General features: G+C 39.3%; 1 protein-coding gene across 2 annotated transcripts in view; it reads right to left on the bottom strand.

Annotated features, from left to right (window-relative positions):
- The window catches only part of LOC149534835 (Calmodulin-binding transcription activator protein with CG-1 and Ankyrin domain), a 231,652-nt gene that overhangs the window by 131,536 nt on the left and 73,999 nt on the right, over positions 1-26,117 (bottom strand). For both annotated transcript variants that reach the window (XM_089805658.1, XM_089805659.1), the window contains exon 6: positions 5,444-5,981. In XM_089805658.1, the coding sequence (XP_089661784.1) occupies positions 5,444-5,981 (538 nt within the window). The remainder of the gene's footprint in view (positions 1-5,443; positions 5,982-26,117) is intronic.

Below are 26,117 nucleotides of genomic sequence, written 5' to 3'. Positions count from 1 at the left end.
TTTTCCTAAATCCTTCCATGTTTCTTCTGACAAGACATTTACACTAGAACCTCCATCCACAATAGTATTTGATAGTTTGTACCCCAGTATCTCCATCTCTACTATTGCGGGTGTTCTCCCCATCCCTATGGTGAACAAGGAATTATCTTTTTTGCGTACCTCCACTTCCTTTTCTTCCTTTGAGGTTGTTTCTTTTAGTTTTGCCCCCTGTGTGAGTGCTACCTGCAATTGGGGTAATGTTTCTAACAAATCGCCTAATTTCACTGGGATAGCAGTTTCCAGTACTTGCCTCACAATATTCCTTACACCCCTACTGGAAACAGGTTTTTCCAACGTTGTCCTACCTCCCTCCTTTATGCTATCTTGAATGTCTTTCTTTGCTTCGTGAAATCTTTTTGTCTCCGTACTAGCCTCTGGGTAGGTTAATTTTTTGGCTTGCATCCTGGTGACCACACGAATTTCGTCTTCTACATCTTCAATGTCTAGCATATTTACTCCCTTCTATCTCAAGCAATTTGCATCTTCATGATTGCCTGGCCCGCACCATTTACTATTCAACATTGCAAGGCATATAATGGAAATCAAATTCATTCTTTCAGCAATCATTGATTACTTATTGATGTAGTGCAAGGCAGGTGTACCTCCAAAGGACATGATCTATCCCCTAGCAAGTAACCACATAATGGAATATAAACAATAACACAGAGATTTAGATCCAAAACAACACCAATTCTCACAATAGAATCATAAGATTTACATCCAACATGCTCGGCTAGAAGGCCTTCTGGGTTACAGCCATTACACACAAGAATACAACTCAATCCTCATATGTGAACATCCACCTCCTCGCTATCATCCCTCCACATGCTCCTAGTTACTCCACGCTCAACTAAATCAACCCCCAACTGATTGAATGACTCTAGACATCACAAGACCCCCTACTTATACTAAACCATGCCACAGGTTGGCCTAGCAAGTTACATTAAATAAACACTCAATGTAGTACAAAATAAAGTAATATTGTATTTAGCTCTTGTTAAGCTTGAGTGGTTTAGATAGTTAGGTAGTGAGGGAATGCGTCGGTTGGCAAGTATTCTTCACATGGGGAGAGCAATCCACACCACCCTCCACCCCTCCAAGGTACACAAATACAGAAGCCTCACCTGGAGGATATCGAAATAATAGAAGAGGGAGTAATAATAACAGCAATAACAACACACCTCGGCAAGCAATTTATTATGATTCTAAGGGAAAGCCAACTGACGCATTCACTCACTACCTAACTACCCAACCCACTTAAGCTTAACAAGTGCTAAATACAATATTACTTTATTATGTACTATACTCAAGCCACATGTCATCCTGGCAGATTAAATAACACTTAGGACAGGCCCCAAGTTTACAATCATAACTGACTCATCAAATAAAATAACAATGTGACCTTATCCATAGGCCCACACACCATCCAACAATCTGCATCTAAAATTGCACAAGCCAACTCCCACGAATCAAAGCTCGCAAAAGCAATCTCCAAAGTCCGCACAAGATATAAGGAGCACGTTACCAACAGCCACCAAAAGAGCTCTAACTCCAATACAATCCATCCAATCATTGTGCGTAAATAGGACTAGGTCCACCAATATGCCTCGAACATAACCCTAGCCGCGCGAAACACAAGGTCCACAAAATCCAAGCTCGATGCTCCTGCATCGCGAACATACAAGATTGCCAACTACCCTAGGATGCTCTTGCATCAAACACCCCAAGTGCTAAAAGATGTTCTTAATAGCCGAAAGAACATCTACTAGGATTCAGCACGTAAACCCTGAATTAGTTCTTCACATACATGTCCTCCAAGTTATCAACTTGTACACTCTTGCCTTTGTTCCACTTTTACAAATCCCTTCCTGCAACAAACAACTTTACATTTGTCATCGGTGTGTCACAGGCCTATTTCCCATGCTGATCTCTAGCCCTTCAAGAATCCTTCAACTCAACTTGCCTACCAATACTCAGTTTCCTCCTATCGAGTTCTACATCCTGCAAAGGAATCAAAGAAAACTTCTTGCAACCCTTCTCAACAATAAACACATTCTTGACACAATCATGCACTGTCGTTCAAGCATACTGCCAAGGTCTACCAAGTAATATGGGACAACTACTCATGCCGACAATATAACACAACACTTGATTCACATACTTCCCAATCTGAAAATTAACAAAATACTGCCTCACTTTTAAAGAATGTTCATCTTGCAACCAACTGATTCCTATAAGGACAAGGATGTCTCAATCTCTTCAAACCATGTTTCAGAACCATCTCCTCTACAACTAGGTTATTAGTACTACCACCATCCACAATCACACCTTCGCTCTAATACCACTTAATGTAGTGCAAGGCAGGAGTACCTCCAAAAGAGATCACCTATCTGCCAACAAGTAACCGCACAACGGAATATATACAATAACACAAAGAATTAGATCCAAAACAATGCCAATTCTCACAATAGAATCATAAGATTTAAACCCAAAATGCCTAGCTATAAGGACTTCCAGGTTACGGTCAATCCTCATATGCGAATATCCACCTCCTAGCTATCATCCTCAAGATGCTCCTAGTTACTCCATGCTCAAATGGCTCAACCCCCAACTGATTGAATGACTCTAGACATCACAAGACCCCCTACTTATATTGAACTAAGCCATATGTTGGCCTAGCAAGTTGCATTAAATAAACACTCAAGCCACAAGTCGGCATGGCAGATTAAATAACACTTAGGAGAGGCCCCAACTTTACAATCATAACTAACTCATCAGATAAAATAACATTATGCGGCCTTAGCCATAGGCCCACACACCATTGAACGATCCACATCAAAAATTGCACAAGTCAACTCCCATGGATCGAAGCTCACAGAAACAATCTCCAAAGTCCACCCAAGAAATAAGTAACACGTTACCAACAGCCACCAAAAGAGCTCTAACTCCAATACAATCCATCCAATCATTATGCGCACATAGTAGATGGTCCACCAATATGCCTCGAAAATAACCCTAACCGCACGAAACACAAGGTCCACAAAATCCAAACTTGATGCTCCTGCATCAGCAACATATAGGAATTCCAACTACCCCAGGATGCTCCCACATCACTTCTCTTTTCTATTTATTAATCCTTAAATGGGTCTGCTCTGTTTAAAGTGAACTGCCATTAGCATTTTCGTGCAGGCATATATTGGCAAATCAGAGATGCATCTAAGAATTGCAGAGACTAAGGATAATATATCAGACATGGCATCCATCATTGATTGCACGTAATAGATAGACATCCAAAACAGCATCAGATTAACATTACAAGAATATATATCCATATTTGACACTGCAACTCTATCTCTATATCAGACATTGCAAGTACAAAACTCTGTATCTGAAAGAGCAATATCATTGTTATAAGCAACATATCACACTCCATTGCATAAATTATAGAGATAAGATCAGATATAGAAATTGTATCGCCATAGGCGACATCATCTCATCAATTGTTGGCTATATACTTTGTCCTATCAGATATCACAGCCATTGCTGAAAGCAATAAATCATTTGTATAAGATTGTCGACTACATGAGATACAGCAGCACATTCATATCAATATAAGTGATAAACCATATCCATAAGCATATAACACTTTTATATCAGTCATCACATTTATTTCATTTTGTATATAGAAGTCGATCCATGTGTAACTTCCATTACTTGCTTATTTTGCATTTATTTGGCATAGTAGAAAAGGAAGTATAGATAACTATCCATATTTCCTTATCCAAAAATGGGATATTACCTCTATAATTTATCAAAAAATATGTGTGTCCATATTTTCAGAATTCCCAGAAAATCTTTGCATAAGGTGTCCAGTGCTTATTTCAACCTAGGTCCTATGCAACAGCCCGAAATACTGCATTGCATCTATCGTTTTTCTTTATTATTCTAAAACCCCAGAACAAAGCTTGTGATCATTACGTGTCAGACATATTTTTATTTTTATTTTACACAAGGAAGATGTCCCTTTCAACACAGACGGAAATCACAATGTTTATACTTATTGTGATCTTCCTATACACTGTCCATGAAAATTGTTGTTGCCCATTGGATAAGTCACATGCAATTTCACATAAGAAGGAGGTGACATTTTCAAACACTAACATATTACAAAACCAATAACTAGAAATATCCAGCAAGGGACAACTGTTTTATGCTGGTAGTATCATATGTTCAGATCAGCATTACAGGACTCAGCGAGTCCCGAGGCGAGCCAAGCAAAACGAGGCAAACTGCCTCTGGACTCAGACTTGGCCGAGTTCTGGCCAAGTCTTAGCTGATTTGCCGATTCCTGTCAACCTGACTCGGCCGGCGGGCAGTGTTTGGAAAAGACAAAAAAATAAATTATCAATGTTTTTTTTTGTTTTTTGGGTATATTAAGCAAGACTAAGACATAAAAAGGTCATTCTATCACTTGCAAACACAAAGAGCAGAGAAAGCAGAGTTGAGGGAAGAGTATTGGGGTTTTGGGATCCGACAGTGGCGATGGCAATGGAGGAGGCTAGAGCACGAGGAGACCCAATGCAGTACCCTGAGGCCAAGAGTGATGGATTTGACTCTGATGATCATGATTATTGTGTATTTGATGTTAATTGGCTAAATGATGCATGAAAAAAACTTAAAATTCTTAATCTTTGAATTTCATTGGTTTTTTTAATTTGCCAAGTCCTCGCCAAATCCTTGCCGAGTCCAGCTACCGAGACCAAGTCCGAGGCCAATTTTGGCCTGACCAAGTCCGAGCCAAGTCTGAGGCGGGTAACACTCATTCAGATGCCATAAGTTTTTAACCAAGCATTCATATATTTAAGTTCACAAAAGCTATGCGCTTTACATGGAAAAAACATATTAAGATTGGAAGTCTACAAACAGAACTCTTAAACAATGTTATAGATACTCAACCAAACTTTTGAGCTGGTTCTAAGCCAAATCCAGAGATTTTCCATGAGATAAGGAAGTACTCAGTTCTAATATCAACAAAAAAAGGAAGTACTGAGTTCTTAGATTCTTAAATAATCCCTCTATATAACGAAGAAAATAAAATTAGCATCTTTGAAGAACAAATTTCAAGTCCTATCTAAAGAAGCCAGTTGATATATATAAACAAGAATAGATTATATGAATGGAAACTTGTACATAAAAATTAGAATATTATTCCAGATAAAAGAGCACATTCAGTAGCAAAACACATAATGCATTATGTGTTATGTTATTGAGATATGCTTGTAGTGAAGATTAACACTCATATAAAAACTAAGCCAAGAAGCTGTCCCTGTTGATGAATGAATAAAATCACATTTTGAGCAGCATATATTGTGAGGGAAAAAGCTCTTGTAAAAGGAAAGTGAACCTGGATTTTGAAGCAAAATGTCAATGTTCAAATTCTTAGGATTCCCCGAAACTTCCCTCCCTTGTTCATTTTGTCCCTGGTATTGACTTCCCTGTACAAAAGGTACAAGCATATCTTGGTTTGGTAGATTATTTTCTGAGGTCGGAAGGGCAGAATTTGTTATTCCTGTATTTGATGGATTCCAAGAAGAAATATTATCTTCATAGTATGATGAAAGATCGCCATCTATGCTTAATTCCTTTGTGAGATGTTGAAGATATGAAATATCCTGGTGTCCTGAATATGTCCCATTATGTGTCAAGATATTACCAAAACCTCCATTCTTGTTTATGTTTTCCACAGAATCCAGGTCATCAGTTTCAAGTACTAGACTAGAACTGACTTCGTCCACTGATCCTGGACTAGAAGAAGTCCAAGGTGATGTATGTATTCCACTGGTTCCAATTCCATCACTTGAGTTTTGCACTTGTCTGTAACTTAAGTTTTGATTCTGAACAGAATCTTTTGATAAACCAGGAAGTGAAGAACTGAATCTTCCCTGCAAAATCAGTTAAATAGAAATAAGATATCAGGGTTTTTAATCATGCTTAAAATTCATAACACCTAAATTCCATGTACTACAGAGGGAAGGAATTTGCAATGCTCTTAAAGACAAATGTAAATTTGTTAGATATGTTGACAGATGGAGTAAGGAAAGCTGACAAAATTCTTAATTCAATATAGTTTACAAAATTCTTAAATCAACACCAAATGTTAGATTCGGATGATTCCCAAAAAAGGTCTTCAAAAGGTTCCAGAGAATCATAGTAAAAAGCTGCACAAACTTAACAAGCATAAAGGACTGAAAACCTTATGAATAAAGAAAATATGTATTGCTTTAACTACAATGTCATTCACTTGATGATAGCTAGATAACCAGGGAAACAAAATAATATCAGACAAGTAACCCATATCTTTAAGTGCCTGCCCTCCTGGTGGGGCAGCCATATTTTCTGTTATGGGCAGGCACATGGTACTGCTTTTCTTCTTCCTTCATCATTCCATCCAGAATTCATCACCCTGGCTTCCCTGCAAAGTATTCCACTGGTTGGCAAGAACAGTAGAATCACTGAATGTAAGACTTTTTGGTACTGAAGAGAAAGGAATTTGTTTTTCTTGATTTGTCACCAAGTAATCGTTCCTTTGCCTCTTTATGCATAAATTTAAAAAATTATTTCTATTCATTCACTCCTATCAAGGGCACCTTGGTGACAATGCTAACTAAGACAAATCAAATCAACTTCATTTGTTGATATTGATTCCTCGTGACACTAATCAGCAGCTGATTGGAGTGTAAGGACCCTTACCTAATTGCAGACGAAAATCGCTCTTTCCCCAAAAGTCATTTCGTCAAACAGTTCCCATGTAATCAAACCAGTAGTTTGATTGTATTCTTTATATGCATAAATTTTGAAAGGAAGATACCAGTTTACCAAACATATGAACTTGTAATTCTAAATTGTACGTATAGGCAATTATTGATGTACAATAAAATAAAAATTACTGATAACCTTATTAATAAGAATTTGTTAAATTTCTGAGCAACATATTTCAAGAAAACTGATTTCTTCCCGCAAGAATACAAGATTCTGGCCTTGTTTGCAATCTGAACAATCCTTAATCTGCAAATGGTTTTTGCAGTGTAATGAAAGGAAAATAACATAAATCTGACATTTAATTGCATAATTCCCTTAACTCAGATATATAGAAGTAAATGACAGTGTTCATCATTGCTCACCAACTACCAGCAACAGAAAGGTCTAACTTCATCCATCTTAAAGACTTCTCTCCCTAATCATATCTTCATCAGTAATGCTCACAAACAAGTGAAACAACTACTGTCTTCTGGTGTAGCTGCAATAGAAGGCTCTGGAAATGAATGCCTCTGAAGATGTATACTACTGATTTCTCACAAATGTGCCCGTCCATGTTCACCAGAAGCATGCACTGTACCTTCTGAGCATATGCACCCCCTACCCGTGAGTATTCTCCAATTTATAGTCATATGCACACTCTATTTGTGTCATGAGTATGCTTCCAGATTCCAAATGCTCGGTAAAACTCTTCGATGGTGATTCCAATATGCTCCCAATAAATGAAGGAAATATGTTTCCCGTCAATAAGCTGGGATCATATGAGACTCATCATTGAATCGGCTCACTTTGATCTTTGCTGTAAAATATTAATCAAGCCACCAATTCAAATTGATAATTGCCCATGGGGAAAGACGGCAGGTATCAATATCAATCTTTGAATATCAACCCAAGCATTAAGCTGCTTACTATATTATTTATGTGCCATAGACCTATAGAATGTTCGGTGACATTATTTGTTCCTTGGCTCCAAATATTCAAAAGCCCCGTGAAACTTGGAAGTTTGAATTCCTAAATCCCACGGTGTTAAAATTATTTTTAAAAGTAATCTTTGGAGTCGGGCCCACTCAACTACTATGCCAGGAGCTATATAGTAAACAATATTAACCTTCAGCTCCATACTTCTCCTGTCAATAATATAATAAGCCAAACAAGAATTGGCAGAAGCTCAGATGGACGCCACATATATCAACATAGATTAATTAGAATAAAACATTTCTTTATTTCCTCAATATCAAAAATAAATTTTTCACACCCGATACCTTAAATCTCCAAAATCGTCTCTATGAGATACTAAAATTCGGCTCAAGTGTGAGTTTCGGCATGAATCCACTTCCAGAAAGAACCAGGTTTCCATCCAGCTCTTCAATCAAATCCCTAAAGGTTTTCGTCTTCGGAAATTCAACTAATGCAAATGCAAAAGGAATTTTTTTCAAATCAAAATAATATCTTAACATGTCCAAATGAATTGCAAAACCCTGCTTTTATAATAATTTGAGAGAAGACGGCTTAGCATACTAATTCCAAGCTAATTTGGCTTCTAGACTGAGATTCCTAGCATGTAAGTTATGAATGCCAGCACCTCACTCCACTCTAGAGTGACAAATGGCATCCCATGAAACGAGGAATTACTTTTGTCATCGATATTCCCCTTCCAAAGTAAATTTATAAGATATTTATACAAAGTTAGCACACCAAAACTAGAAGCTTGAAGGAAAAACATTAGATAATTTGGTATTGCGCTAAAAGTGAGAATTGATTTAATCAGCAAGATTCTACATGCCAAAGACAGCCATCTTTATTTCCATTAAGATGTCGTTTCCTTAAATAAGTTCACAATTTTCAACAAAAAGGAGGCTTTATTAGCACCTCTAAAAAATGGAATACTAAGACACATGCAAGGTAGTTGTGCCTCCAACAGACCTAAGAACCTTTGTGAAGAAAATTTTACAATATTACTAACATTAACGAAAAACACTTTCGATTTTGCTAGTCACCTTATGACCTGATACATTGCAATACTCATCAAAAGAAGATTTTATTACCTTTGTTTCCTGCCTTGTTGCTTGATCAAAAAGAAGTTTGTCATCTACAAACAAGATACGAGTATTTGGAATTGACACAACCATCCATAATGTCAATGAATGTTTAAAAGTAATAAATCTGCCAAGGCCTTCGGAAAAATTTATAACTAGAAATGGAGATAGCAGATCTCGTCTCACCCATTGAGAAGGAGAGAAAAAACCACATGGAACCCCATTCGTGAGAACTGAGAACTCTGTGCCTGAAATGCAAGAGTGAATCTATTTGCACCAGTTCCTCTTGAATCCCATTTTTTATAATACTTGTACGAGAAAGTTCAATGAGACCCTGCCGTATGCCTTCATCAGATTCAATTTTAGAATCATCGTGGATAACTGATTTGAATGAATAAAATGCAAATCCCCATAAGCTACTAAAGCACATTCTGTTGTTTCTCTTCCTAAAACAAAACCTCCCTGCTGAAAATAAATAATATATGGAATTATGGCTGCCAGTTTCATAAAAATTGCTCTAGTAAAAAAATTGTATATTGTGTTACAAAGAGAAAGGAGGTACTCTTGCCATTGATTCTCATCCTACCAAGTACTGCAAAAATTCAGCCAATGCAAGCATGGTGGCTAAAATCTCCTTATAATATATAGAAAATATTTCCTTTATTTCTGAGATTCCCACTCAAGTGCAATGTGGTGTTTGTTTGCATTATGCCAACTACAATGCCCTCGCCTAAATCATCACACTCTAACACGAAGTGCTGAGAAAAAAATATGGCAATGATAAAACTGGATATCAAATCATGATCTCCTTGATTTTATCAAGAATTTGTTGCGCTGCAACTATCCAAGTGAAAGACCCTGTCTTTGTCAAGTTAGGGGTGCTACCAATTGTGAAATTCCCTTAACATATCTCCTTAATCGAGAAATCCTTTCAAGTATGTTAATGTCTTAGGTGGCAGCTAATCCACAATGGCATGAATCTTGTAGATATCAACCTTTACCCCCTCTGCCTCTGCACAAATCACATACCCTAAATATAGGATCTTTGTTATACCGAATTCATACACACATTTTGGCACATACCATTGTGTTTCCATAATTCCTAATTCCTTATCCATGTGCCTAAGACATTCTTCCCAAGTCTTTCTATGAATCTAAATGTCATCAAAGAATACAAGCACAAACTTGTGCAGCCACTTGTTAAAAACGTGATTCGTACACAACTGAAAAATAGCAAGTGCATTAGTCAACCCAAACAATACGAACAAAAACTCATAATGACCATACTAGCATATGAAGGTTTGTTTTGTGAATGTAATCTATAACTTTGACAGTGACACCCTAATAGAAGATAAATCTTCAAAAACTCAATTACCCCATGTATTTATCAATCAATCCATCAAGATTAGGGATAGGGTAACAAATCTTTATCCATTTTCTTATTAAAAGTTTTGTAGTCAAATCATCAAAATTGAAAGGACTAGAACTAAGTCTGATGTGACCCCTATCAAGCAACTCTATGACGACTTTCTCTGTTTCCTCGTGCCTTTTTGGATGGTGAAAATGAGTCATGATGATCAGATTGGCCCTAGCCTCTAACTTGATCACATTCTCAAAGTTTGTGTCCTATGGCCTACCTAGAGGTATGCCACCAAATGTTAGACTATGCTTATGAGTAGAGAATTACTATCAATGTGGCACGCCCTCATATCTTCTAAAGAAATCGTGGAAGAAATAAGACATTGGACTACCCATGAAAACTCTATTGTTGAAAAAGAGGCTCCATCTTCTTTGCAATAAATATCTTAAGTGTTCCATTTTCCCACTTAATTTGAATTTCAACTCTATGTTTCATGAGTACTTTATGAGAAAGTGTACCCATTATACCCATAGTACTACATTTGTTTCCCCAATAACTACTACATAGAAGTCAATAGTCACATGGTGGCTATCTGAGTGCTTGAAATCATGAAACCCTCTACAACTATAACTAAAAGCCTCAAAGTCTTCTACCTCAAAATGACTCTTTGCCACTAGGCCTTTGTCAATGATGTTGTGGGTTGCCTTACAATCTATGACCATTGTCACTATCTATCCCTACAACACTCCTCTAACCCAAAGTGGATTGTATTTGGTTGTACCTATCAAGTAGCAAAACTCTCTCCTAGAACACATCCATTATGATGGTATTTAAGTTTAGCTTCTTCTTCCAATTCACTCCCTAAACCAACATCCTCTCTTTATTATTAGAAATGATCTCAATATAATGCGCTTTGCCTTTGCCAAGGAACTTGTGACATGATTTCCACAGGCTTTTAAATGGAAAGCACAAATTTAATGTTTACAACTGATTCTCGATTTCATCATCCATGTTATGTTTGATGTCCAATGTGCCTACCACTTGAGACCAAGAGGGTGAGTGTCCGCTCTTGGGCTTAGTGTGAGTATTGCTTTGAGCCAACCTATCATGCTCTCAATCATTAAGGAATAAGGAAACATGGATAGGGAGCGGAGATGCAAGCATCCCACTAGGTCGTCCATCCCATGCCAGATGTCCAATGTGACTACTGTTAGACATTTTTAGCCCCCCCTTGTTTTTTCTAGTATTGCCAATCTACTAAAAAACTAGGGTGGTAGCCATGACCACGTTCTTTGAATTATTCATTTATTGCCATGCAAGCATGATAGAGATATGTAAAAACCTTATTCCTTTCTTTTATATCCCTAAGTCCTTAAATTCTTCATATTGCATGTTATGTTCTTATGAATATATCAAGTTGTGATCATGCAACAACCTTTCATCACTTTGTCACTTCAGGTTGTCACTTAACCATCAGTTGGGCTACGAGGGCGTGACATGGTCAAGTTCACGGTTGGCGCAGCTTCGCAACAGTTAGCACTAACGACCAGGTTCATGTTGTGAGGTTGCAAAAGGTTATAGGGCATTTGCAGTTAATCTTCCCCGGGCATCAAATCTTGTTAGATCAATGGTTGGCATTTCCCCACTTTTTGAAGATGCACAAAGTTTAACCAAAGCGGGGAAGCGAGCGCTCACCACGTAGACATGTGGGACTGGATTCAATATGTGGGCCACAAAAAGGAATTGTCAAAGCAAGTGATAGATTGTCAGTGTTTGATTGGTCAAGGGTGCTAACATGGCAAAGGGTTTTCAATTTCATAGCGATCATTAGATCTCAGTTGATCAACGCTTGGCATTTCCTTGGATTTTGAAAGTGCTCAAGGTTTAACCAAAGCGAGAAAGCGGCATGCGACACGTGTCATGGTGGGCCAGGCGCATTTGAGTTCTCTTCATCGCATCGTCGCAAGGGTTAGAAGGCAGTTAATACGATCAGTTTTGAAGGAGTTGTTTGTCAAATAATGCAAATAGATTCAATCGATATCACTCCATCGACATGCAGTCAGATGAGCTCTAAGTTTCAAGTTGCAAAGTTGCAAAAGTCAAACAGCCACAATCAAATACAGTGTTTCGCATCGTCACGCATGGTTAAGACTAACCTGGGGTTAGGGTGCAGATGATGCGAAATGCCTTGTTTGCATCTTCCCAAGGTTATTACTGTGGTTAAGGTTTAAGGCTGCAAGGTTGCGAGCAAAGAAGATGTTAAGTCCAAGACGACTAAAGCAACATCGCATGGATTTAGCTGCAGTTAGGATTTTTGGTTGCCAAGCTACGAATAGTAGTAGTGGTCATCAAGGGAAGCTTCGCATCATCGCACGATTAAAGGTTGTTAAGTCCAAACCGCGACAAGGGTGCGAAGTGGTCAATTCTATGATGTTCACATGGTCACAACAGTCAATGAGCTAAGGTGATTTTTGTTTACCGTACAGGGTAAAGGGTTTATTAATGCATTCAAACAATAGAGAAGTACACGTAACATAGAAGTATTCCTTTGATTATTCGCATGTATGCAAAAGATACTACAATATTCGATATGATTGATCACAATGATGATTACAAAATCCATTCCAAATGGTGTACATATACCTTTCTGAAGGGGTGACTCAACTGTCACATCCCCGTTCGGATACTATTCTACCCATCGGCTACAATTTAGATTTTACCGACAAAACCATCCCCCCCAAAAGAAAAGTCGTCTCTGGATGACAATAACACAAAACTCAAAAATCACAACTAATTATATTAATGCTAAACTAAAGGATGCGTCCCTGAGTGCGTAGACCGGCTTCATCGCAAATACACTTGCTCGGTACGGACTTCTAAATCAGCTCTGCTCTGGGAGTTCTCTTCCACTACCTCCTTCAGCATCATCGTGACCTCTTGGTATTCAACTTATTTCTGGTCATATGTTGTCTTTGTGATTCCTTCTCCTGTAGTGTTGCTGCAAGTTGTTGTTCTGCCTCCTACTTCCTCGAGTTGTGCTAATAATGTTGTCCCCTCTGTTTCCCATGATATCTGCTAGGTGGCAAGTCAGTTGGCCATCTCCTCTCGAACCTTTTCTGCAGCCTCCCGAGCTTCTTGCCCAGCCTCTGCTCGTCATCTTTCTAAGAAGCACCAACTCTGCTAGAAGCTTGCTTTTTTTGTGAAGTCAGTGAGGCACAAACAAATATCCTTATCCTTTTCCTCTGCTATTGGTATAGGACCCTCTGTCCGTATCCTCCTTTTTGCTTTCTCCGATGCCACTATACTCTGATCTCCTACCTCCGACAATGAAGGGATCTCAACAACCTCATCGTTCGACCATATTGCCTCTAACTGTAGGTCCTCTCCCATGGGAGATGATGGAGCTCTATTTTTTGGCAAAAATAGGGCATCTATTTATGATGTTGAAGACTTTGGGAGGTTATTGATGCCAAGGATTGGTAGAAATTCTAATAAGAATGTGGACCAAGCAATAATGTGCAGCAGACATGTAGATAATGACTTGGCTGATTCAGATTCAGTTGGACATCACAGGGGAATTGTTCCTATGTTAGATTGATGAAAAATAGAGAACAGAGAGAGTCCAATACAGAAACACTGTATAGGGACAGTTCATTGTTACAATCTTCACCATATCTGTGAAATCTGGAGATGATATCAAAAGCCTAAATAGCTCAGAACTGTACAAAGTTCTATGTGGAAGCACTAGTAGATTGTTTCCATACTAAGAAGAAGTGATCCTCCATTTGTTTCACCTGCTGCTCTTTTGCAACAAGGACTCTCATCATTTGTAACTTTTCTTGTTATGCATTTCAATGCTTCAAGAACAGCAAATGCAGACCTAAGGGATGTTCATCTACAGTCTATTTCATGCTCTAATTACTCATAAATGCCTTGCTGCCTCTCATCTCTCTAAAGTGATTCAGTATGCAGTTGATGAGCTTCAAATTCTCATGCCTGAAGCATCTATGCATTATGAAAGCAAGCAATCACCTATTTACATTCAGTTCCTGCAGGCCCTTCAACTTCGAAATATGGTCAAATATTTATGTGACCTAGCACATTCCTGTAGATTAGAAAGATATTCAGAGGAAATAAGTACACAAAATATTAGTGTAGGTTCTCAAGAAGCTGATGTTCAAGAGAGGCTTATTCTAAATGATGATTTCACAAGACTTGTTTTGGATGAACATTTGTTGACAAGTATAAGTAATGGAGGCAATTTAGAGAAAAATAGCAGCATTGTAATTTCTCATCCTACGGATTCAGTATTGATGAATGGCAAAACAAAATTCCATTGGTAGATTTGCAGCTGGCTTGGATTTTTGGAGTTGTTCTTATGAGCTTCGGCCCCTGGGATGGATGCAACTGAGGGAGGAGAAAGCATGACAAGACAAGGAAGTTCTTCGAACACTAGACAAATAAGTTTGATCTTTTGCAAAAGGAAATGTGAACAGTTGAGTTATGAGGAGGCACTGATTGCTGAAGAAAGTCTTTACCTTGAAGATGCAGCAGAGAAGGATGCGATAGAAAAATCTGATGCTGTACGAGCAGCATTTTTGACAAATGCTTTCAGGAATACAGCCTTTCCATACCAGCCGTATATACTTGAATGGGTATTGGAGAGACGTTACCAAAAGCTTGAACAGATGGAAATGTCTGGCGACGAACAGGGCTGAGTTCGTGGGGGGATATTGGAACCTTCCTGTGACAGCGATGACCATATAAAGGGATGTTTTCATCCCACGTGAAGGAGTCACTATTTGGATTGATTTCGCCAGAGGAGAGCCATTACAATATTATTCTTTATAAATTGTTGCCCAGCGGCTTGCTTTTGATATGTTTTCGTGTGTCTTGTTACAGGTATATGCGATGGAAATTGGTTCGCGCAGAGAATGCATAGTAAAGCACCCAGGTGAATAAGGATCATAAACTTTGAAAGAAAAGGGCATGTTACGTACTGGTTCATTAGCGAATGGGCCAAGCGACCAGTGTATTGCCGATGCTTAAGAATATGTTCTTTCTCCCACAATGGTCTTGGCCAGCAATTTCACGATAAATTTGTGCCATCGGGAATCATTCTTCAGCTTTTATATGGTTAAAATAATTATTAGAGGTATATGAGCGCTTCTTACAGTTGAATATTTTGGAGGAATTATTAAAATCATCAGGAGTAATTGTTTCAAAATTTTAACACTGTTTAGTTTTTATAAAGGGTCGCAACATTTGGAAAAGTAACTGTTGCCCCGGATATTTATATATATGTGATGTAAAACAAAAGGGGGGGGGTGAGACAAGATAATTCAATATTCATATTTTCAATTTTTTACCTATGCTATATTTTATGTTATATTTTTCATTTGAAAAGAAAATGACCTTTTGAACTAAGCCTCTGGATGGTGAATTATGGAATAAATTCATGTGCGATTCTGGAGTTGAATTATATTGGATGGATCACCTGTAGGGAATGTCTCCAGTACGATTTTATTTCCAGATCAGTAAGAAGTATTTATTTAATTTATTTGCATTAGAGTTTTAAATTTTTATTAATTTGTGTCCTTTATAAACGTTTTTTATTATTTTCTATAAATATTTTAATATTTGGATAAGTGGACTAGATCGTTATTGCATTTTAAATCTGATAAACGTAAATATTGTGAAATATTTTATTGTTTCCATATTTATGTCTAATTTGCCTCGACAGGAGTTAAAGTGCATTTTAGACTAATTTAAATTGCTTTTATATAATTGATTCGTCGCGTCCGAATTATTAAATTTGTTTATAGTTAAAATATATTAAACTTTATAAAGTTGTATGTTTCAACTAATAATATTGACTCTATTGCCCATTTAATTAGGCACTGGTCTTTTATTCTTAATTCATAATCCATACGCTGGCAAATGTTTCATTTCTTACCTTTGCGGAATTAATATACTCATATGTTGCATTAATCTATATTTATTTTTTATCTAAACAGTATTTCAATCATTTACTTTTGTTCTCAGTTAAGAAATTGCAAGTTTAAAGTTTTCCTATATTTCTTGCCATTTGGAAAACTTTTATCATATTCGCGTTCTAATTGATCTGTTTTAAGTGTCTTGGATCTAAGTGTTTCGTCCAGGATCAGGTACACCAGCCTCAGTCTTGCAGAGCCAGAAGTGCAGGGTATTTAGATCACATTGATCAATCCCGTCAAGTTGGCCTCAACCAGTTGGATATCCCAGCATCGAGCACGCAAGGCTCGTAGGATTCCAATCTACGGTTTTGGGAACCAACAGGAGACTGGATGGAAGGGCCTCTGGCAACATGGGAAAGTAGTCACCAACTCAAATACTCACTCGCACGACTCGATGAGCTAATCTATGCAGCTATTGGCACCTGGTGCTCTGCTTCCGGCATGCTCAAATCAGCACCCTAATCCACTGCATCATCCAACAGTGTATCGGCTATCGTGACTATTTCATCTGTCCCAATCACCTCTAATCAGACCTGCTCCTGTGCCCTTCCCTGACCATCTCCTCCCTCCGTGGCTGTCAACTTTGCTACTAGATGTGGCTGAGGCATACTCAATCCTGCTAACTGGAGTAATCCGTGCTCCTATGGTACAGAGGTTAGTTCTTCCCTCCCCTCCTCTAGCTGAACCGCTGGCTATGGCTATGTCCCTGTGTGTGTATCTGTTGGTGATGTTGTCCCTCGACTTCCTAAGGGTTGGATGGCCACTAGCTGTGAAGATACTCCTGCTACTGGCCATGGTCTAGGGTTTAGGGTGACTAGGGTCATCACCGCTGGTTGTCTAAACTGCTCGAACCCTAGAATGTGAACATCTGCCATAGTGTGCACATGTGGTGTTGTGAGAGATGGCGTAGCTGTCACTGGTGCAACTATCAACTAATGCGGAAAGCAGAGTGGGGTTGTTGTGATCACCCCGACTTCCTCATCATCTTGCTCCACTTCCTCCATTTCCTCTGATTCGTTCTTCTCAGAAGATGTTTCCTACCGGCCACTATCCGTGTTTCCGGATTCATCTATCTCTTGCTGCATCCTCTTCTAACCAATGCCTTTCTACCCTCCAGGTATGTCTAAATGTCTCCACTGCATTATTGGAGGCTCGTCGGGTATTGTCGAGCTCGGTTGGATTTCAAGCTTTTCGTTCAATATCATCCTTGCAGTCACCTCCAAAAAGAATCCGATGGCATAGTGCGGCATGTAAAATGTTTTATGCCGCAATGTCATGAACTCATCCATGTGTGTGGCCACTAGAGAAGCCCAATCATAAACCCTCCCATTCATGAGTTCGTTCATCATACTGACCTGTGGAAAGGAGATGTTTGATGCCCTACTTGACCCTGTAAGTCGGCTCTTTATTATGTCCATGAGCCACCTCCAATGGCCTTCCCTAATGTCTGATTTTCGCAACCCTCCTCCCCTCGAGGTGTCAATAAGGGCATCTTTCTTATGTTGTACCTGTTCCCCACACACTAATTACACCAGCTGCAATTTTCTCTCTTTCTCCATCTTTTTTGGTTTGTCAATTTTCTTTCCTTCCTGTGCCGCCCCTGGTATGCCGAATACCCTAGTGAAGTCGGTTGGCTGGAATGATATCACTAAGTCATATCCCAAGTATGGAACCAAACTTTTACAGGAATGTTTATCATATGCCTCAATCATGGTATGCAAGACACCTTCAAAATCCTGTATACAAAAAAATGGCATCCAAATTGCCCACTCTACCTATGCCTTTTGTATGCTTGCTTTGATGAGGTGGTCATCCAGACTTTTATTCCACCACTTTCTGCACTCCAGCCCATTCAACCCTTTGAATGCTACATTCTATGGTGTTAGCTGTACATCTGGTTGGTTCTGCACTTTGGCCCTTTGTTTCCCCCTGTCTTTTCCGCTTACCCACCTTCCTGAAGGCAATGTCTGCATATTTTGACTTATGGCTAAATCTTGGTCCAGTTTCTTTCTCCAAGCCCTTTTTCCGGCTGACTGCATACTTATCACTTCTTTATCATTTTGCTAGATAGATTACAAACCATTAGGTTAGTTGCTTCTCCATACAAACTTGTTTCAAAAATTCCTCTCCTGCCTTAGCATCCGTACGGATCCATATGACCTTCTCTTGGCTTTGTGAACAGCTTCTGTTGTATGCTTAAAACAATTCCTCTTCCTCAGATTATACGGCTGATTGATATCGACTCCTATAATTGTACAGTTGTGAAGCATATGGCCCTTGCTTCTTGCAACGTAAGGCTCTTATTTGCTCATTACTTCATCTCTTGAAATAGTCGTAGGCCAATATATCTCTCTCACTGGCCGTACGGCCCTTACTTTTCTCCTTCTCCCAGGAAATGCCCATACGGCCGTACAGTGTTTAGATTATACCTTTTCTTGTTTTGTTGCTTCGTATGGTGATCTCTGGCAGATTTGATTTCTGTACGATCTTAGTGTCTCCTTACCTCCTCGTCATACGGATTTGTCTTTCCCCTTTTTTGTTCCTGATTTGTATCTTTGTAGTAGTTGTATCCTCTATGGCCGTACGGTGTCCTTTTTTATTGCTAACCGTACATCTGTACGATCAAGACTTTCTTCAAACATTCGTACGAGAGCTCCTCCTACACATACAATTCCTATAATGTCCGTCCATACGGTCTTCTTGGCCATGCGGTGATAGCTTCCTGTCCGTATGGTTTCCTCAAGCCATATGGTGACCTTCTGAATCCGTACTGTGTCTTCCTGTAGATGTACGATGTCCTCCCAAGCTGTCTGGTTCACTTTCTTTCTCCCATTCAAGATCCTGAGGCCGTACGGTCTTCAATAGTGTTTCTTCCTTTGGTTGTACAATTAGATATGCATGCCTTTTGAGGTCATACGGTCCTATTTTCTTCTTTTCTAGGTCATAAGGACCCTTATTTGACTGTGTTCTTCAATAATTGCTTTCATACTACTTTATGTTCAATTCGATATATTTTATCTGCATATTTATTTTATATATACACTTTCTTTCTTCCTTTCTTCTTTTTTCAGTTGTCTGTCAGCGGAGGAGCATTTCTCTCATGATATATTTTTAACATCGACCTGTTTACTACTTCTAGTACTTCTTTCCCGTCCAACGTCCATAGTTTTATTGCCCCATTATCGCCCACTTCTCGTATCTTGTAGGGTCCGAACCATTTAACTTTGAACTTTCCAAGTTTGATTTTGTTCTGCCCATTATATTTCAACACTAACTGGCCCAATTGAAACTTATTTAATTTTTAGTGTTTACCATGCCAAGCTTTGCGCCTATTCTATGTCACTTTTGTGGCCCATTGTGCCAATAATCGCTTTTCCTCGAGTTTATTCAAATTATGCAATCTTTCTCTCAGGCTTTCCATGTCGCCTAACTTATTCTCAATCGCAATTCTTAGACTTGGTATCATAAATTCTACTAGTACCACTGCCTCTTGCCCAAACATCAATTGGAACAGTGTGTGTCCCATTGTCACTTTATGTCGTTCGGTATGCCCAGAGTGCAGATGGTAGTTTTTCTTCCCAATTTTCACCTTCTACCGCACATGACTTGTAAATTCCTGCTACTAAGATTTTGTTCGTGGCCTTCACCTATCCGTTCGCTCTTGGGTAGTACGGGCTTGATAAGGAGTGATATATTTTGAATTCTGTTGTTAATAGTTTAATGACGTGATTGACAAAATGCCCTCCACGGTCACTTGTTATCTGCAACGGAATCCCATATCGGGTGATTATCTGTTCATATATGAATTTCGTCGTACTAACTACCGAGTTGTCTAGTAGGGCCCATGCCTCTACCCACTTCGTCATGTACTCTGTGGCTATGACTATATATCGACATCGGTGTACTCAGCCTACTTTGAGGGGTCCCACGAAATCCAATCCCCATCACTCAAATAGTTTTTGCGCATGTGAGGGGCTAAGCGGCATAAAATCTCTCTTCAACGGCTTTCCCACCCTCTGGCAAGTGTCAGAACCGACGACCCATTCTCATGCGTCGTTGTACACTATTGGCCACCACAATCCTGCCAGTAGTATCTTTCGTGTTGTTGTATCAGGTCCCATATGTCCTCCCGCTGGACCCTCATGTGCTTCTTTCAATACTCTTGGTATTTCCTCTTCTAACACACACCGTCGCAAAATGTGATCAGGCCTCATTTTGTACAATAATCCATTAATCAATTGAAATGTACGACTTCTTAGTATCAGTATCCGTCTTTCATTTTGTGACATATCTCTTGGTGGTTGTCCAATGGAGAGGTATTCCCCGATACTCGTGTACCATTCTGGCAATACTGCGATTTAAAATAACTGCACATCTGGAAAATCATCATTCACCCCTTCAGTCGGTTCTCCTATCTTAATTTACGAGAGATGGTCTGCACTAACGTGACTCTTCCCAAGCCGTACTATGATTTTAAAAATGGTGTCGCCAGCAAGTAATGTTGGAACTTTTGTACTACATTCACCATTCCTAAGGCCTCCCATTCCATTGCGCTGTAATTCTTTTCTACTTTTGACAATAGTCGGCTAGCAAAATACACCAGATGATCTAACCCATGGTTACCCATCTGCACCAAGGTTGCTCCTATTGCGTAGTTAAATGCATCTACATGAACATGGAATTCCTTACCCCAGTCTAGGTATGCCAGTAACGGTGTTGTGGCCAATCGTACCTTCAGTCCTTCAAATGACTCATTCTATTCTTTCTCCCATTTGAATGGTTCCCCTTTGCATGTCAATTTGTCCAATAGGTATGATACCTTTGCAAAGTTCTTGATGAACCTTCTCTAATACCCTATGTGCCCTAGGAAGGACTTTACTTCCGATACGTTTGTAGATGGTTGCATTTCCATTATCACTCTAACTTTGTCTAGGTCTGTTTTCAGTCCTTCCTTACAGACTATATGTCCCAATAATTTTCCCTGCGGGACCATGAATCTACATTTCTTTGGATTTAGGGCTAGTCTAGCCCTTCGACATCTCTCCATACATTCTCCCAACATCGTGAAATGCTTATCTTCGGTGCTGAATACTGACCAATCATCCAGAAATGCTTTGAAGTTTCCGACGGACCTTAAAAATAATACCGGTCTCTAGCATTCAGTTGATTTCGTCTGTAACCCGTGCCGCATAATTTTTATTCATCTTGTAGGGTCGCTTCCGTACGGGTAGTGCACCTTCTAGCAGTGGAATGCGGTGAACGCACAACTCAGGTGGGACTACCTTCAGATCTTTGTATGTCCATGCGAATATATCCTTTCATTCCAAAAATATTTTGAATGCAATTGCTTTTAATACTAGACTCCAGTTATCTCCCACCAGTATGTTCTTTGGTTTGGTATCATCTCCCAAATTCACGGTTTGTATCGTGGCCTCTTCATATTTTATTGGTTTTTCTTCACTAAATACATGTTCACATGTTTCATCCAACTATGCGTTCCCTTCTTTTATTTCCCTAAATTCTTTTGGAAATCCATCTTCATTGCATTCTTCCTCTATCGTTAGTATGTTGCACCTTTGGAAGAGTTCATAATCCTCCATCTGCCAGTGAAATAGTCCATTCACCAAATCCAAATCATCGTCCTTCGATAGGACTCCTTCTTCATCTGGTTCCATCTACTTCTTCCCTTCGTCCTCTCCTAAATCGGACAATCCAACTTCTTCTCCCACCATTTGTGTGTGTAGATCAATAATGAATCTCCGTCCTCTGCTCTCCATTGATAGTGTATTCTTCTTTCAGTCGTGTTTAACCTTTGCTTGTACAAGCCATCCTCATCCCAGAATGGCATCATATCCCCTTCTTTTTAGCGGAATGACTACAAAATCGAGCAGGAACGGTTGTGCTCCAATAGTCACTGATTGTGCCATCAAGATCCCTAGAAGCTTAATGCCATGTTGGTCTGTAGTTAGCAATTGGAACGTGAGTGGCCACAACATCAACTGTCCCAACTTCTTCCAAGTATCTTCTCATAGGACATTTACCCCCGAACCTCCGTCCACAATTGTGTCTAAGAGGATCGTTCCCAATATATCCATTTCCACGACTGTCGGATGCCTTCCTGATGTGAGAGCTACCAGCATTGGGTCTATTGCACTTGTTTCACTTTCCTTCTCCTTCCTAGGTTCTTCTGGTAGTTTAGCAACCGGAGCCATGTTTGTGAGTGTTGTTCGTAGTTGGGGCATTGTGAGGATCAGATCATTTAATTTCACTGGTACTTCAATTTGTAATATCCACCTTATGATGTTTTGTTCTACGCAGTTCCTCATTGAGGTACCCACAATGTCCCCCTTCTCCATTTGTGATTTCTCTATCTACATCCCTTTCTCAATTTTCGCCTGTGCTTCTTCCAATCTCTTGTTTTCTTCTGTCGGGTCTGGGTACAGCTTTGTCTGTTTACGTGTAATTGCCAGGACTTCCTCTTCGTCCATTCCTAATTCAATATTTGATCAAATTCACTCTTGATTTTGATTTCGGGCACTTGGCATCTTCATGGTCTCCAGGACAACAACATCTGCATAACAACTTCGGTGTGTTCGTCGTTGTACAATTTTGTGCAAAGTGGCCCCACAAGTTGCATGCTCGACATTGAACCATTGATCGGCCGTTCGCATCATACTGAATCCGACTGTGGCCCCCGTTATTATTGTTATTATTGTTGTTGCTAGTGCTGTTGTTTTGTCCCCTTCTGTTGTTTCTATACCCACCTGAGGTGGCACTATCGTTGTTTGTGTTTTCATTCCCTCCTAACGTGGATGCTTCTTGTGTTAGGAACACTTGTTGATGCCCTCTTGTTTTCATATTGAACAGGCATTCCTTTGTGGAATGTCCCGCGATTTGGCAAATGTCACAAAACTGATTCTTCGGACAGGATCCCTTAGTGTGACCTTTTGTCTTGCATTCTGTGCACCATAGCTCGTTTTCTTTGGTCTGGCTATTCCCTTTTTGCATATTCTTAAGCTCTTTCATCATCTTGATCCTATCCTTCTGAAGAGCACAGGCTTTGTTACTACCCTTTTCATCACCACTACTATCTTCTGAAGAGGATTCATCCGAGTCAGATGATTTGTTTTTCTTCTTCCTTTTTGTTTTCTGTTCACTTTCTAAGTCCATCGCACGATTGTATGCTTCAATATACGACGATGGTGGTACAATCTTCATTTTCCTTTTTAACTCTAGGCATAGTCCTTCTATGAACCATCTCTTTTTCAGCCCGTCTGCTGGCTTACTTTCCATCTTATTTACTAATTCTTTTAACTTTCTAGCATATACACAGACAGTTTCATTTTTCCCTTTTTTTGTGGTATAGATTTCTGCTACTATCTCATTGTCATCTCGTAGTAGTTGAAACTCTGTAATAAATTCCTTCTTTATGTTTTCCCATGTTATTAGCTTTGCCGAATCAGTGTCAAAAAACCAATCAATTGCTACACCTCATAAGGTGGCTGGAAATAGCCTTGCCCATTTGTCTTGATCGTTTTCTCCATTCGTTGTCCAAATCGTCTCACAAGTTTTGTGTAATGATCCCATCTTTTGGCCTTCACATTCTCCAAAGTCTAAGTGGAGGATAAGAAAATTAAAGTCATTCAATTAAAATTAAAAGGTGACTTTGTATTAATAGCTTCTAGGGTTTGTATTAATTATTGGAAGGACGGAAGCCTCTCGTGATTTAATTAATTATTGCCAAGGAGGAATTTCTAGGGTATGCATTAATTATTGGAAGGAGGAAGCTTCTAGCTCTTGCAATTAATTAATGTTTTAGTTCCTTCCAAAAGGATGAAGAAAAGGATAAATAGGGCTGAAAGTCTCATTGCTGAGCATCGGATTATTGTATCAGATGATTATGACTTGCATTTGATAAGAGCTTGGATGTGTGAATCACACTCCTTTTTGGGCAATAGAGGACGTTCATTCTCTGTTGTAACATTCTAGACGTCATTCCCTTAGGGTTTGGCCTTTGGAATACATCTCTTTGTACTTGATTGCAGCATTTTTTAGAATTAATATAATTTCAGTAGTTGGTTCAGCTTTTGGGCATTCCTGGAGACATACGTGCAAAGTTAGGAGACCGCATATGAAGCCTTGTCAGGGGATGATGATGTAGCAATAGTGGAATTAGGAGAATGCAAGCGAACTGTCATATCAACAACCACTTCTATGTCAGTTGAACCATCCAATGAGGAGTTTGGTAGTAAGCATGCGGTTGTAGATGTGTGCTCTGATGATAGTATACTTGTTATTGCTAATGAGGTGAGCAATATAGTGACAGAGTCATTTTATACTATCAATCAACAAAGTGTTAATGTTCACTCTTGGGATAGTACTATGTTCAACATGGATACAACATTGTCTCATGACAATTTGATGTTTGAGGCTGATCATTCGCCTGAGTGGAGTTGGGCTCAGTTTTCACCATCTACAAAGATTCAGTTTTGTGTTGCAGCAGTTGGGAGGAAGAGGTTTCATAGATCTTCTATGGAGCCGCCTTCTGGTGACATCGAGACTTATACTTCATTAGCACAAGTTTTGGGAGCTAACTTGCAGGACATGTGGTTGATCTTAATGATATTCATTTGTAGTTTGTTTAATATGGATATCACATATTACTTCAATTGGGATCCAGGTGGAGGTTGGAGTTCATTATGTTACTTAATTGCTTGAGGACAAGCAATTTCAAGGAGGGCAGATTTGTAATGATCCCATCTTTTGGCCTTCACATTCTCCAAAGTCTAAGTGGAGGATAAGAAAATTAAAGGCATTCAATTAAAATTAAAAGGTGACTTTGTATTAATAGCTTCTAGGGTTTGTATTAATTATTGGAAGGACGAAAGCCTCTCGTGATTTAATTAATTATTGCCAGGGAGGAATTTCTAGGGTATGCATTAATTATTGGAAGGAGGAAGCTTCTAGCTCTTGCAATTAATTAATGTTTTAGTTCCTTCCAGAAGGATGAAGAAAAGGATAAATAGGGCTAAAAGTCTCATTGCTGAGCATCGGATGATTATAACTTGCATTTGATAAGAGCTTGGATGTGTGAATCACACTCTTTTTTGGCAATAGGGGACGTTCATTCTCTATTTTAACATTCTAGACGTCATTCCCTTAGGGTTTGGCCTTTGGAATACATCTCTTTGTACTTGATTGCAACATTTTTTAGAATTAATATAATTTCAGTAGTTGGTTTAGCTTTTGGGCATTCCTGGGTGTCCATTACATTTTGCAGTGTTTGATCGGGTCAGCCGTGCCATCCCCGTCAAACTTTGGTAACTTTTTCTTTGGACCGGCCATCGGTACCCTTTCTTTCTTTTGTTGTGTGCTGTTGTCTGTACCCACATTGTTTTGTACTTTCGTGCCGCTCTAAACCCTCGCGTTACGGACACCTACATTCTCAAGTGGCGTGAAGGCTTCCTCAAGGACTTGGTTGTTTCGACCAAACTATATTTGCTCATTAGGTGTATCAAGGACGAAGAGTTCACCCCACGCTCAAGTTCCTTCGACACTCTGAGCCACACTGGTCATTTCCCTTCCATCTAGATTCCCCCTGGGCGTATACCAGTTTGCCAATTTTTCCTTTGTTCCTTCGATCACCCTTCGCCTTTCTCCGGCTTCTTCTATCAACCTTTCCCTTGATCGACTTGGCAACTGCACTCTATTCGACAGTGCTCCCATGGTACCGTGGTCACCTCCTGTGCCACCACTGTCGTACCCTTCAATGAGTTGGAGTCTGTGCCTCCGGTCGCTTTGTTGTGTATGGTTTAATACTTCTCGTGCCACCCTTATGCCCTCATCTTCTGAATTCTTATTTCTATCTTT

Source organism: Cupressus sempervirens, chromosome 10 (assembly GCF_028749045.1).
Source record: "Cupressus sempervirens isolate cs-2001-9-10 chromosome 10, ASM2874904v1, whole genome shotgun sequence".
Classification (NCBI taxonomy): domain Eukaryota; kingdom Viridiplantae; phylum Streptophyta; class Pinopsida; order Cupressales; family Cupressaceae; genus Cupressus; species Cupressus sempervirens.
This window is presented reverse-complemented; position numbering and strand designations above follow the sequence as displayed.